The 14,121-nt window shown below is 48.8% G+C and overlaps 6 protein-coding genes across 6 annotated transcripts; 3 read left to right on the top strand and 3 right to left on the bottom strand.

The window, feature by feature from the left end:
* Nucleotides 1-696: 696 nt before the first annotated feature.
* Nucleotides 697-2,276, top strand: P153DRAFT_370890 (saccharopine dehydrogenase). The gene has a single exon (XM_033669135.1). The coding sequence runs from the start codon at nucleotides 972-974 to the stop codon at nucleotides 2,097-2,099; it is 1,128 nt and encodes a 375-aa protein (XP_033518861.1). The 5' UTR covers nucleotides 697-971; the 3' UTR covers nucleotides 2,100-2,276.
* On the bottom strand, nucleotides 2,239-4,924 carry P153DRAFT_132661 (uncharacterized protein). Its single transcript, XM_033662053.1, has 4 exons — nucleotides 3,686-4,924; nucleotides 3,208-3,628; nucleotides 2,863-3,151; nucleotides 2,239-2,813 (listed from the first exon to the last, which is right to left on the bottom strand). Exons 1-4 carry the CDS (start codon nucleotides 4,755-4,757, stop codon nucleotides 2,379-2,381), a joined length of 2,217 nt encoding a protein of 738 aa, XP_033518862.1. The 5' UTR covers nucleotides 4,758-4,924; the 3' UTR covers nucleotides 2,239-2,378.
* Nucleotides 4,925-5,560: 636 nt separating this feature from the next.
* P153DRAFT_302020 (uncharacterized protein) lies at nucleotides 5,561-7,412 on the top strand (the record flags this gene model as incomplete). Its single annotated transcript, XM_033664424.1, has 2 exons — nucleotides 5,561-5,993; nucleotides 6,049-7,412. 2 exons carry the CDS (start codon nucleotides 5,561-5,563, stop codon nucleotides 7,410-7,412), a joined length of 1,797 nt encoding a protein of 598 aa, XP_033518863.1.
* A 293-nt stretch (nucleotides 7,413-7,705) lies between these two features.
* P153DRAFT_435211 (oligopeptide transporter) lies at nucleotides 7,706-9,915 on the top strand (the record flags this gene model as incomplete). Its single annotated transcript, XM_033673133.1, has 7 exons — nucleotides 7,706-7,895; nucleotides 7,943-8,148; nucleotides 8,201-8,381; nucleotides 8,438-8,764; nucleotides 8,814-8,953; nucleotides 9,016-9,202; nucleotides 9,261-9,915. The coding sequence occupies exons 1-7, from the start codon at nucleotides 7,870-7,872 to the stop codon at nucleotides 9,913-9,915; spliced, it is 1,722 nt and encodes a 573-aa protein (XP_033518864.1). The 5' UTR covers nucleotides 7,706-7,869.
* A 732-nt stretch (nucleotides 9,916-10,647) lies between these two features.
* Nucleotides 10,648-11,264, bottom strand: P153DRAFT_401087 (uncharacterized protein; the record flags this gene model as incomplete). The annotated part of the gene is made up of 2 exons (XM_033671886.1): nucleotides 10,795-11,264; nucleotides 10,648-10,731 (listed from the first exon to the last, which is right to left on the bottom strand). Exons 1-2 carry the CDS (start codon nucleotides 11,029-11,031, stop codon nucleotides 10,648-10,650), a joined length of 321 nt encoding a protein of 106 aa, XP_033518865.1. The 5' UTR covers nucleotides 11,032-11,264.
* Nucleotides 11,265-11,879: 615 nt separating this feature from the next.
* Nucleotides 11,880-12,153, bottom strand: P153DRAFT_302027 (uncharacterized protein; the record flags this gene model as incomplete). Its single annotated transcript, XM_033664425.1, has 2 exons — nucleotides 11,880-12,022; nucleotides 12,093-12,153. Coding segments are annotated over 2 exons (204 nt in total), but the record flags the coding sequence as incomplete, so codon positions are not given.
* Between the last annotated feature and the right edge of the window lie 1,968 nt (nucleotides 12,154-14,121).

Here is a 14,121-nt window from a genome sequence, read left to right on the forward strand (position 1 = left end):
CAAAGTCTTAAAAAGGATTTTAGAAAGACTAAAAGCAACAGAAGCTTATGCTGTATTTTTCACAAGAATTATACAATTAAATAGCTTGTTGTCATTCTATGTTGTTGCTGCAAAAGAGGTAAGTTTTTGTTGTTCTTAGAGGTTTATTCTAGTTTGGTGTGCGGCCATTTTTGGCACACGCGTGCCACCGTACGTTGTATAAACTTGGTCAATCCGTTATATGCTAGACAGGGGTTGTAGCGAAGCGAGTCGACCTGCGAGTGGTGGAAGAAGCACAGCCACTCCCAGCCACCCTGTGTACCCGATCGTCAATTATCGCTTCGTTACAATCCTTGTCTAGCATTGAACGGATTGACCAAGTTTATACGGTATCGGAGACGATACTTCCGTCATCTAAGCATTTGTGGCGCGATCAGACCCTGCCGAGTAGTACACGGACTAATCGATCGATTGCGGTCATCACATATAGTAGTTTGGCACGGAGCTTCCGAAGTGGGCTACCTCAGCTGAATCAAGCACACGACGAACACAACGAAGCATTTGCTTCTTGTTCGGCCTTACAAGCGCCCGGCTGGGCTGTAGCTAAGCTGCAACAAGGACACAAAGGACTATTATCTGTTTTGGGCTAGTCTCCCGTCGGCCCGCTGTGGGCCGGAGCTCGCCATAGTGTCCGAGCCAAGCCTTATTCCGAAAACCCAAAACTGTAAAACCGGGGCTTAACTTTCAAGATCTACGTTGCAGCGGAGCCCCGGAGTATGAGGCGGCTTAGGCGTGAGTAGTTCGTTCGGGCTGTTAGCGGCGCATGCAACTCCATTGTGTTGCACATAGGCGGCCTGTCCGGGGCTGGTACGTAGACCGATCTCAGTATGTAGACCGATCCCATGGTATTTAACCCCAATGAACCTGGCTCTCTCTGTCTTTCCCGGGCAGAAAATCTCATCCTCGCACTTGCATCAACAACAGTCCTCACCATGTCACGCAAGACTCTTCATCTCAGAGCCGAAGCGGCCCCCTTTGGAACCCGCGCCATCATCACCCCTGAATCTGCAAAACAGCTCATATCCGACGGCTACAATGTGCACATAGAACGAAGCAGCATCCGTTTCTTCTCAGATGACGAGTACGAGGCTGCAGGAGCGACCTTGGTACCGGCAGGCTCGTGGGTATCAGCCCCGCGAGATCACCTCATCCTCGGCATGAAGGGCATCCCTATGGACGACTTTCCCCTCAAGCATGTCCACGTGCATGCTGCACACGCATACCGAAATCAGGCTGGCTGGGACAAGGTCCTCAACCGCTTCAGACGCGGCGGCGGACTCCTGCTGGAGCTTGAGTTCCTCGTCAACGACAAGGGCGAGAAGCTTCTGACCTTTGGCACCGAAGCCGGCGCCATGGCGGCCGCGCTATCCATCAAGACCTGGGCGCACCAGCTCGTGCACCCCAACGCTGGCCCGCTCCCGGGCATCTCCGCGTACCCGAGCCGCGCAGCGCTGCTCGAGGAGACGAAGCGAGACCTCGCCGCAGGCCAGGCCGTTGCTGGCCGCCTGCCCACCATCATCCTCATCGGCGCCCACGGCACCTCTGGCGTCGGCTCCGCCTCGTTCTTCGCCGACCTCGGCATCCCCGCTGCCAACATGACCAAATGGGGCCGCAAGGAGACCAGCCGCACCAGCGAGTACCCAGAGGTGCTGCAGCACGACATCTTCGTCAACTGCATCAGCATCTTCGCGCCCGTCCCGCCCTTCCTCACCATGGCGAGCCTGGAGGCGCCCGACCGCCGCCTGTCGGTCGTCTGCGACATCAGCACAGACTCGAAGAGCCCCAACAACACCGTCCAGATCTACCGGGACTTCACCTCCGACAAGCAGCCCACGCTGCAGGTCCCTGTCCCTTGCGGCCCGCCGCTCAGCGTCATTGCAGTCCCCTACCTGCCCAGTCTGCTACCCCGCGACTCGAGCCAGACGGCAGGCAAGGCTCTCTACCCGGCCATTACCAAGCTCGACGTCTGGCGCCAGCACAGGCTGTGGCGGGAATCGGAGCAGATGTACCACGACAAGGTTGCCACGATTCCGCAGCAGGAGCCGATGGCAATGTTGTAGCTAGAATAGCGAGTTTGACAAACAATACTGTGTTCCGTAGACAACGTGACTTTTTGTATACTATAGCTGGCTTCCCTGCAAAGACAATGCCATTACGGGGCCAGTGGGAATACTTCGTACTGCACTCATGATATACTAGACATGTGATAGTTACGTTATACTTGTAATATAGTCATGATATGATTTTTGATATGGTCACAATATAGTTGTGATGTACTTTTGAGATATGGTCATAAAGGAGATGGTCATGAGATGCGTACCACTGTAGATCAGCGCAATCTACACTTGAAGCGGCACGGGCTGGTGCATCGTCTCCCACTCCAAGTTATCGAACCAGTTCAAGAAGGTTTCCGAGTCGACGCCGTGCTCTGCCAGCATGCTGTAGTCCATGTCCATTGCCATGGGCGACATGTTGCCGCTCACGGTGCCGCTCTTGGTGCCGCTCACGTCGCCGCTCGTGCTCATCTCGCTCCTCTGGCCGGAGCTGTCGAGAATCTCGTCCAAAATGCGCGACAGCGTCTTTGCCGCCCCGGCGCACAGGTTGTGGTTGCCGCCAGACGGCTCCGACGCCCATTGCAGCGATGCGGCGAGCACGCTCGTGTGTCTAATGACTTCAGACTTCGATATTGAGCGTGGAGGGTTAGAACCCTGTTGCATGCGCATGCGAAGGTCGATGGCAAGGACGCCGGCGCTCGGGAGCGCATAGTACAAGAGCTATACGTGTCAGTGACATTGGCAAGAAGGTACGAGGAAGACTGCTTACAATCCATGCACGATCGCGATGTATGTTGACGCTGTCGACTTGGATGCTGGGGAGAATCATTGCAGCTGTGAGCATGCGCATGCTAATGTTGATCAGCGCGTCCGAGGCGCATCTTTGTTGGCGGCAGAGCAATCTCTGCAGCTGGAATTCGTTCTGCAGATGTTCCAGGTAGACAAGCAGCAGCATCAAACATGTTCCTGGTGGGGTACCATCGTTCCAGCAGCTGTGTTTGTACTGCAGATGGCTCGGGATCCGGTTCCACGTCTCATTGCAGCGAGTCAATATGTCCCTGACACGATTCAGCAAACGCCTACAAGTGGCAAAGTCGGGTTGGAAGGAACTCACTGTACTTTGTAAACCAAATTGTCTTGCGCGCCGCCCAGAGACAGCTCCAAAATCTCCTCCGTGACTTTGCCAACGGTATGGCGCATGCGAATCCAAGAAGCTGGGCGGATCTTGCAGTCGATGTTCCAACCGGCCATGTTGAGTACGGAGCGAAGGTGGTCTACACAAAAGTTTTCTTGATGGAAGAGCTTGTCGTCGACGTCTAGAGGAAGACCGACGTCGCAGTAGTGACCCGGTATCCGGGGTGGCCGGCCAAAGAAGGTGGAGATGCTCTTGTCGACACGAAAGGCGGCGGAAAATAGCTTCCTTCGAGCCTGGACGAGGAAAATAGGCGAGGTGCTCGTCGCCGCGGGTTCCTTGTGCAGGCCGAGGGCCAGAATGTCGGTGGAGAGGTCTCCAAGTCGCTGCCAAGATGCGTGGCCTGCCTCTCTGTTAGAAGCTAAATTGATACAAATGGGTTGTTAGGGCTAATGCTCACTTGCTTCGCCGTGCTGAAAGGTTAGTAGAATGAGGTTCTCATAGAGACACCAGGAGAGTATGTCGTTGGTGTGGGCATTTTGGCGGCAGAGGGTTATGCACGCGTCACTGCAAGCGGTTAAGAGCTGGGCAAAGGAGGTTTTGCTGATTCCGTCTGGCGTCGTCGCAGAGCCTTTTTCATTCAGCAGAGACATGGACAGAGACAAGCCGGCCCAGGCAAAGACGAGACCAAGAAACTCCCAGCGCAGGTTGTCGCCGGTGAAGAGTGTGCTGAAGGTGCTTGCGTGCATTTCAGGAGGTACTTGTAGCGGCTTTTGCGTATTTCTGGTGGTCTTTTGCGCCAGAGCATGCACGTCTCCACTGGCCAGGTGCTGCAGGGTCTCCACAGCTTTTAGAGGGATCAAAGTCGCCGTAGGGGATACTTGGCTTGTTCGAATGTACATGTCGACGAGGGACTGGATGATGGAGGCGTGTTGGAGGTTTTGGAGTATCCAGGATCCAAGTTGGAGTGACCGGCTCACGCAGGGGTCGTCGTCGCGTATACCTGCAGAGAGCGTGTCGCCAGCAGGTCCAGAAGGCTGAGAATCTGTGGTAGCGGTCGGCACGTGGTCGACTCGGTCAAAGACAGAGTAGTAGCTGGTTGAGCCATAGTAGCCAGAGCCGGCAGCCTTTGGAGCACTCTGCGCGTTGAGCTCTACGTCACTACCACCGAAGGATGAGGGAGGGCGCGAGTGTATGGCGTTGGAAGCAGCATCGGTGTAGATCTGCATCATGGCTGGTGGGGCCAGAGGTGCGGTGAATGAGGCTTGAGTGCTGGGAAGCGCCGGCTCGCTCAGCCTGTCACCGGACAGATCCATGACTCCGAAGCAAGTTTGATATTGCTGCGTGGACAGCTTGTGAGTCCGCCGGACTTCGGGTGCAGGCGAGCGCGTCAAGGGAGCCGTGTGGTAGACGCATGAGGCGCTGATGCCGCGCGCTTCGCATCTTTGGCAGAATGGGGCGTGATGGTCGCATTTCACCTTTGCCTTTCGACAGGGCTCGCACGAGCTGCGGGTGCCGTTGCGACGCAACATTGGAAAGCTGGGCCACGAGTGTTTGCCGCAGGCTGGACCGCGAGCAGATGGCCTCGCAGACTAAGTGGTGAGGCAAGACTGGATGCTGTGTGTACGTGGTCGGCGAGACGGGCGGAAGCGAGAAGGAGGAAAAGATTAGGTGACATGGCGGCGCGTGGTGCTCGTTTGCGTAGATATGGTGTTGGCAGGATTTACAGAACGGCTGAGAAAAGCTTCATAAGCAGGAAAGAACAATAAGCTCTTGCTTATGTTGGACGTCCGGCTTACCATCCTTATGTTACGAAAGGCACCCTGTAGCCGGCCGAGTATCGCAGTGCGCTGTCAGGATGAGGAGTTCTTCTACAGTATAGTAAGGTCTATGCCAATAATTTTAAAATCGGGGCAGTGACGCCATGAGAATCAGCTTAAAGTCGCTCTTCTCCACCTGCCTAATTGATATGCCGCACTCCGACATGCTCGTCCTAATGGGGCTGCCGCACGTTGCGCGTTAAGTACAGTACGTACGCGCTTCAGCTGCTCACTTGCGACATTTGCGATTCGGTCTTGCACCACCTCTTGACCCTTATCGCCGACAACATGTTCCAGGAAAGTGCATCTGTGTCTGCGCCTCTCCGGCCAGCACATGACACCACCAAAATGCCAACACCTTCCCAGAACATCCTGCTGGCCAGTCGCGAGGGTAAGGCGAGCAGCATCTTTAACGCCGGTAGCTGCTGACCGGCACAGGCAACGTCGTGTGCGAGTGGGCATTGGAGACGGCGCATTCACCTCAGCCCGCCTACTATCACGTGCTCCGGGTGCACATGAGCCTCCCCCCCAAGACCGACGACTCCTTTCACGGCCAGACTATTCAAATTGCTGAACTTCCGCCTGGCTTGAACTCTCAGTGTTCTTCTGCGCTCGACTTTCTCGATTGGGCTGCACGCCTCGTTTGCGTGGGCAGCGGCGGCAGGCATGCGGCCACTATACAAATAATCTTACCCGCCCAAGACGGATGCATTGTGCGTGCAGACATACTCCGCCAGCGCCTGGTTATCAGCAAGTCCATTGAACGAGTCGAGGAGTTTGTCTCCCTCGATCAGCATATGACTGCCTTTCAAGAGAGCCAAGGTGCAAGCACAGACCTGCTCAGTATCCTCAGCTACGCCGCTGGTGCCATTCTAGAACAGCAGCATGTCCAAAGCTCGCCAGGCGTGAACCAAGAGCTGCAGGCCAGGCTTTCTTTCCCATGGATCTGTCAGCTACCTCGCATCTCGCCCAGCACTTCCGTTGTAATGCTAACAACTACCAGGCCCTGCTCCATGGACTCCGAAACGGCTGGTCCTCGTCGGCTGCAGGCCTGAAGTCATCATGGAGAAGTGGCTAACAGCAGCCTTCAACCTCGGCATCCACATCACCATCGTTGGACAGCATGGCCGATGGCTGCAGCACCAGGGCTTTTGCCAGTCTGTGGAAAAGTATATCGATATCGACATGGAGCTGGACGGCGGCTTGGCTGATCGCATTGCCGACGCCCTCATCAAAGATGGCACCGCCTACGACGGCATCACCACCTTCACCGACACCTATTTCGTCGACGTTGCAAGGGCTGCAATTCGTCTCAAACTGCCCACAGCGCCCTTGTCGGCCGTGGAAACCGCCGTCGACAAGTACAAGACTCGATCTCTGTTCCCCGGAGACTGCAACTCTTTCCAAGTCGACAGCTCCGCAGAACTTCGCCAATCCATGTCAGACGGTCTGGTCACAGCATACCCGCTCATTGTCAAGCCCAGTCAGGGCTGGGCCTCGGAGGGTGTCTCCAAGGTCACCAACGAGGCAGAGCTGTTTGCTGCCGTCGCTGCTCTCGAGCCTGCAAAACACGGCACTCACATTGTCATTGAGACATATCTCGACGGCCCCGAGGTCGACGCCAATTTTGTGCTGCAAGACGGAAAGATTCTCTTCTACGAGCTGGTCGACGACTTTCCCTGCACGTCAGAACGAGACGATCTCCCCGGCCAAGAGAATTTCTTGGAGACTGAGATGCTCTATCCTTCAAACCTGCCACCCAACGAGTCAGACATCATCAGAGACGAGCTGAGGAGTATGCTTGTCAAGCTGGGATTCCACACCGGCGTCTTCCATCTCGAGGCCCGAATCACCAACTCTTCAATGGCTTATACCTCGGCCAATGGCGTGGACCTGCGGCCTCATGGCAAGCAGTTGACCAAGGCTCCGACCGCCACACTGCTCGAAATCAACCAGCGCGCGCCTGGCATCATGGCTCAGTATATCACGGCATTCAAGAGCGGGGTGGACTGGACTGCTTTGCAACTGCTCGCAGCTCTGAAAGATACCGTGCGCTTTACTGCGCTGGCGCACGAGTACGCGCCCGAGGCTCAACCCATTACCGCAATCGTCTTCATCAACACCGAGTTTCCAGGAACTTACAACGGCGAGTGCTTTGCTGTTGATCTGAAGAGGCGACGCCCTGATCTCGGCGCCATGGTCTACCAAGGTGGCTCCTACTACCACTATACAAATCCCATTGCAACAGCACCCAACCTCGTTGGTCATTTGCTTGTGTCATCTGACAAGGGCCGTAAACATATTCTTGCTGCGGCAAAGGAGATGCGGAGAGAAATTAGACTTCCCATTACACCATTCCGGGCGTAGCTAGTACTCCAGTGCATAGTAGATGAATTGAAACCAGAGAAAATTTGCTCGGCGGACTTGCAACCGATGATGTACATTCCCTTAAAGCTGACATGATCAAAGCCCTATAGCACGTGTCATAATGGCTAATAATAAGCAGTGGCTAATGCATTTTAGGTAGTGGAGCTGCCGACGGGGCAAAGACTTACAGGGGCGCATCATCGGAGTAAGCTGACCGAATTGAGCGTCTACTCCGAAAAAGAGGGTTAGATCCTACTCCATTCGGCATACCGTATCCGACGCTCGAACTGAATGACCACAAGCATTGGGTAGATGGATGGACGGTATCGGCCTCGAATGCTTAGTTCGGAGCCATATGCTCTGTCGTCTCCTATAAATGACTCGACCTGTCACTTCTCCCACATTCCTGGGATGATAGCTCCCTGCATGTTCCTTCGAGCCGCATCCACCATCGATCATGGACACGCCCGAGGAGAAGAATATGTGAGTCTCACGTTTTTGGCGCAAAAGATAAGACACTGACATTACAGACCCGCCAAGAAGGAAAATTCTGTTTCGATTCCAACAGCCGGCTCTCAGCATCTTAATGCTGAGACCAATCATTTCGAGGAACCGACCGAAGAAGATCTGAGGACATGTCAACGAGAGGCAGATAAGCTGCCAAAAATGGCTATCCTTGTGGCCGTCGTCTCTCTATGCGAGCGCTATGCCTACTATGGCTTCTTGGGCATTCTCCGTGAGCATCACGACTCGTTCAAGAACGCAACTGGCCACTGACCCAAGGGCAGAGAACTACATTCAAAATCGTAGGGACGACCCGTTGCGCCCTGGCGCCCTGGGACTCGGCCAGGACATTGCCTCCTTGATGATCAACTGTTTCACTCTCGTTAGCCAAGTCACGCCTCTCGCGACGGCAGCCATTGCAGATTCATATCTTGGTCACTACAAGACCCTTCGCACCTGTTTCTGGTTAGTTTCAACTCTCGCGCAGCCTCTGCGCAATACAACAACTTACTTGTTTGCAGCATGTACGCCGTCGGACTTACCATTCTTCTAATAACGTCTCTCCCGCCCTTGCTAAGGCAAGGCTCCGGACTTCCCGGTCTGATTGTCGCCCTAATTATCATCAGTCTTGGTGTCGGAGGTGTCAAGTCCACGTTGCCGCCATTCCTAGGTCAGTCGAATCCCTACACCCGCTTGTCGCACAATCTCGTTGCAGCTGCTAAACCATGGCGACATTTAGCGGAGCAATGCCATGCATCCAAGACTAGAATCAGGATCTCCAAGACGGGAGAGCGAGTCATTGTTGACCGTGAGGCGACCGTCGAGTATGCTTTCAACGTCTACTATTGGTAAGAATCCACAATTTTGTTGAACCACGGTCGGGTCTGACACCAAAAGGTGTGTGAATATCGGTGGCCAAGCCATTGTTGCATCAACCTTGCTCGAAAAGAACATCGGTTTCTGGGTCGCGTTTCTGATATGCACGTGCGCCATCTTCCTTGGCCTCACTCTGCTCTACCTGGGCCGAAAGCATTATGGTGAGACCTCTTAAACCAGTCCGTCAAGCGTCGCGAGACGGAGTCTTAACACACTTCAACAGTCAATCTTCCTCCAGACGGCAGCGTTCTCCCATCGGCGTGGAAAGTCATCTATATTGCCGTCAGAAACGGGTTCCGACTAGACGCCGCCAGACCTGAAAAGGTGGCCGAAGATACTGGCAAGACAGTAAAGTGGCGTGACAGCTTCATCGAGGAGATGAAAAAGGCGTTAGTCGCCGCGCGCATTGGGTGAGTGGTCGTCCTTGATCACCCCTCCAGAGACGCAACCATACCTGACTTCCAATAGCGGCCCATTCGTCGTCTACTGGCTCTGCCAGAACCAACTCACCAGCAATACAATCTCCCAAGCAGCCAACATGGAGACAAGTGGCGTCCCCAACGACTTGATGCCCGACCTCAACGCCATTACCGTCCTACTATGCCTCCCACTAGCAACGCACGGCCTGTACCCGCTGCTGCGCAAGCTGCGCATCAGCTTCCCGCCGGTGACGCGCATCGCGCTCGGCTTCCTGCTCGAGGCCATGGCCATGGGCTTCGCGGCGGGCGTGCAGGGCTACATCTACGCGTCAGGCCCGTGCTACGACCATCCGCGCGCGTGCCCAGCGTCGCCAGACGGCAGCCTGCCCAACCGCGTCAGTGTCGCCATGCAGATCCCCATATACGTCTTCGAGGGCCTCGGCGAGATCTTCTCAAACCCGGCAATGTACGAGTATGCCTTCACCGAGGCGCCTCACAGCATGAAGGCTGTGCTGCAGGCTTTCTTCGCCCTCACCGCCGCAGCTGGCTCTGCGCTCGGCCTCGCTTTAACCCCGACGTACAGGGACCCTTACTTGCTGGCCATGTACGCGTCGTTGGCCGGCGCCATGTTTGTCGGCGCCGTTGGGGTGTATGCGCTTCTACGGCCGAGGCGGAGACGCGCCGATAGCGACGCTGGCTCATGAGTATGAACGAGGCCTGAAAAGGCTTCACAGCTCCCGGGAACTGAACCTCCGACCATCAGCGGCGAAGATGCGCTTACTGCGATAATGTCAGGCCGCTACCTGGAAACAAGCATGACAATCGACCCCAACGATCCGCCCGTCGATCCCTAACACTTAGACCGTCACCATACATGTCAGTGCTTTGGCCGACACCTCGTTCCTAGTCTCACTGGCTGTATGTTATGTTTGTGCAGCGGCTTTTCCATGCTGAGAGATGAATGTAGAGATTCGATGTATTAGTGCTAGCGAGGTGATGTCGTTGATCTCGCTCTATTGCTGGCAGTGGTTCCGTGGAAAGGCGTGCCTAGCTCTACGCGCAATGAGGCATATCTCGTCTTGCTCCCAGGCGCAACTATAATATGAGACAGAAATAAAACAATCTACAGCGGTATATCTGTCTACAGTTTGTAATAGTGTATGCTCTACGTCGCGGAACCGACCATGGAGATCAATCCGTCGCCGTTGTGGCCCGACTGAGTTCCTTGTATGGACAGGAGATAAGAACAAACCATGGCTTATTGAGGTCGATTGTTGGAGAAATAGACCATGTTAATTCAGACGAATGCTTCTCGTCTCATACTCATCTACCCATCTCAGATGTACGCTCACAAATAAGAACAAGCCCGATGCGATCCTTTTGTATACTCCACAACACACCCAGAGTCAAAGCAATGCCCAATCACTCATTCAAACTCAAGCCTTTCCCTGTTCCAGCCTCCTCTTCTTCTCTCTGATCTTCTTCGCACCCTCCTCTTTCTCGGCATTGGAGTAGACCATCTTGTAAGGTACAGGTGTTAAGGGCGACGGGATCGCGACAACCGATTAACTCCGAGTAAGGACATGGTCGTCCGACAGTTTCATGGGAACGGTATTGTAACCGTTGAACAAAGTTCTACCTGAGCCATCCGCAGGGACAACGCTCGTGTCGCGGCCCACTTCTGGAAATGTCGCAGGGTCCACCTCCATGCCCGAGGTAAGCTCTGAACGGCCAGAGACAGGCGGGCAGGGGGCGGGTGCGCTGAGAGGCGCAGGAAGATACTGGTGGTCATCTTCAAATAGGGCTTCGAGGGTCTTCATGCTCTTCACCGCCAGAGCTAGTAACCATTGAAGATGAGGATGAGGATTGGCCGCTAGATCCAGCCCTTCAGGATACGCAATTGCCGTGGATAGATTAAGATGCAAGGAGGCGTCGAATGTCGTGAATTATGATATATGTGCAACTGAACATTCACCTGTACTCTCAGAGGATCACTAGCCTAAATAAACACTCTGAACTGCCTCATTTTATCTGCTTTTTGGGAATGGTGGGTAATGTGCAATGCCAAAGTCGAATTTTGCGTTTGGCCACTTCCCCCTCTTTACGAGGGGCCAACGTGTTCTGACAAAGCCCCGGATATTGAAACGGCGGAAAGCAGACTATCTAATTGTCACGTCGACGTGGCAAGCGGCCGACTAGGCGTGATGAATGTTCCACGCCGTCGGTTCAGAACATCTCATCACTAGAATCGTAATAGGGAATGGGTTGCGCTCACTGCAGCGGCTGAAGGACGTCCAACAACATCCGGCTATCTGCTTCTCAGTGGCTGTAATTTAATATCATGTTTTAATCGCCTTAAACATAAATTCATACGCTTATAAAGTTTACAAGTTCTCATATAAGCGTCTATTAAAAAAAGAGATAGCGTTACTATCTTTAAAGTTTAAACTCTTCTTTCCTATAACATCTATATTTCTTACTAGAAGTTAAGCAAGTAATAGCAGTACTCTATAGGATTAGAGTTATAGCAAATTTACAGTTGTTATATAAGTTAATACACTTAATTTAGTAAGATTACAGTATATTAACTAAGTATTAACTCCAGTACTATACAATAAAAAAAGGTTAATATTAGTACAAATTAATAAATATAGTTATAAGAAGTAGATTATAAAACTAAGTTTATATTATATTTTACTTTATTTACTTGTGTATAGGCTGGTAAATGGGTTCGGAGTACCCAGCGATAGGTCGGGGTTGGGTCAGGGTCGCACGGGCTTCGGGTAGAGTTGTAGTTAGGTTTACGTAAGACTCAACCCTAACCCAACCCTAACCTATTTACTACTATAGAGTAGTAAATAGGTTTAGGGTACCTAATAACAGGTCCAGGTTAGGTTAGGGTCGCACAGACTTCGGGTAGAGTTGTAGTTGGGTTTACGTAAGACCTAACCATAACCCAACTCCGACCCATTTACTAGCGTACTTGTGTAGTAGCGCAATAAACAGCCTAAGTAGCTATTAGTAAGAGTTTAACTTGGTTATAAGCGTAGAATAAAGCTGTTATTATTTATTAAGAATAGGTATTAATATATTATATTATTATTGTGTTTTAGTTATGTATATATCTAAATTACTAAATAGTCTTTATTACTTACGCTAGCTTTAGTAGTTAAACTTTAGCCTAGTTATAAGTTATTAACTCTTTACTTAATAGTAATATATTAATATTATAGTATAACTACTATTTTAATTCTAACTACCTTATAATTAGTTAGCTTTATCTTTATTCTATATTAGTTAGATAGTTTTTTAGTAAGGTCTTACACTTTCTAAATTACTTCTAAAATTCTTTATATCTAGCTTATATACTTAGAGTTTATAAAGGTATACTTAAAGTAATACTTATCTTAGGTTAGAGTAGTATTATTATAATACTTATTAGTAAGCTTATTAATTTAAAAGGCTAAGCTTTAAAAAAGGTTTTATTAACTTTATAATTTTATAGAAAAAGAAGCTAAATTCTTTACTTTATAAAGCTAGACATTAGGTTTTTAATTAACTTTAAGTACTGTTAAATACTTTTATTTTTCTAGTAGAATATACTACTATTGTTCTAAGTAATACTTTTTATTTCTTTTACTACTTAATTAAGTTTAAAAAGATTTTATTAGATATATTTAAAGTACTATACTAGTATTAGTAATTACCTATATTAATTCCTAATCTATTGGTTTAGTATAAAAAGTATTATGTAAACTCTTAAGCTATACTAGTAAAACTATATAATTAAGTAGGTATAATTTTAGTAGCATAAAAAAAAAAGATAAAATAAATAAATAAATATATAAAATATTAAGATTTCTACTTTTAAGGTATAAACAATATCTATATACTAGCTTTTCTAAACAGACTATAGTTTCTTAGTTATATATCTAATACTACTAGTTTGTAAAAAAAATATACAATTTAACTATAGTTTATTATTTTAGGCTTATAGCGTATTTATGCCTAAAGTACAAGTAGATAAATATAATATAGTAAAAATCTAATATAGTAACTTAGTATAGAAGCTAATACCTAGCTACTTTTTATATAGTAAAAATTAGTAAAAGTATATAGTAATAGTAGTAAAAAGCTAATTAATTACTATTTTTTAATAATTAACTACCTTATATACTAGTATAAATATAGATCTAAAAGCCTAGGCAGCTATTAGTAAAAGATTAGTTTAGTTATAGACCCTAGATTAAATTATAAACTATAGCTAGGTTATAAAAACCTTTTAAATAACTAGTAATTCTAAATATATAACTAAAGTAGCTTTAGAAGAGGAATAGGTAATAATAATTTATATAAGTAAGGTAATATATAAACATCCTTTATATCTTAGAAGTTAAGATCTTTATCTATCTATCTATTTATTTATCTTGTATTATCTTTTATTATAACTAAAATTATACTTAATTAGTTATATAATTCTATTAGTATAGCCTAAGAGTTCTAATACTTTATTTTATAGTAGACTAATAATTAAAGGATTAAAGTAAGTAATTACTAGTAGTAGTAAAGTACTTTAGATATCTTTAATAAGATTTTTAAAGACCTAGGTAAGTAGTTAAAAGAATTAAAGTAAATAATTTAGTATAATAGTAGTATATTTTACTTAAGTAATTTAAATATTAAGTAGTATATTATACTTAATAAAAAGCTTAAAGTAAAGCTTTATAAAGTTAAAATTTTACTTTTTCTTATATAAGTTTATAAGGCTAGTAAGCCTTATTTTAAGACCTAGCTTTTTTAACTTAATAGTACTACTACTAAGTAGTATAATAATACTCTTTTTACTAAAAATAAAAGGCATATTAAGTAAGCTTTAATAGATTCTAGGTATACTACCTAGAAAAGAAAAC

The sequence above is a fragment of the Dothidotthia symphoricarpi genome (genome assembly GCF_010015815.1).
Source record: "Dothidotthia symphoricarpi CBS 119687 unplaced genomic scaffold P153scaffold_23, whole genome shotgun sequence".
Taxonomy (NCBI): Eukaryota; Fungi; Ascomycota; class Dothideomycetes; order Pleosporales; family Dothidotthiaceae; genus Dothidotthia; species Dothidotthia symphoricarpi.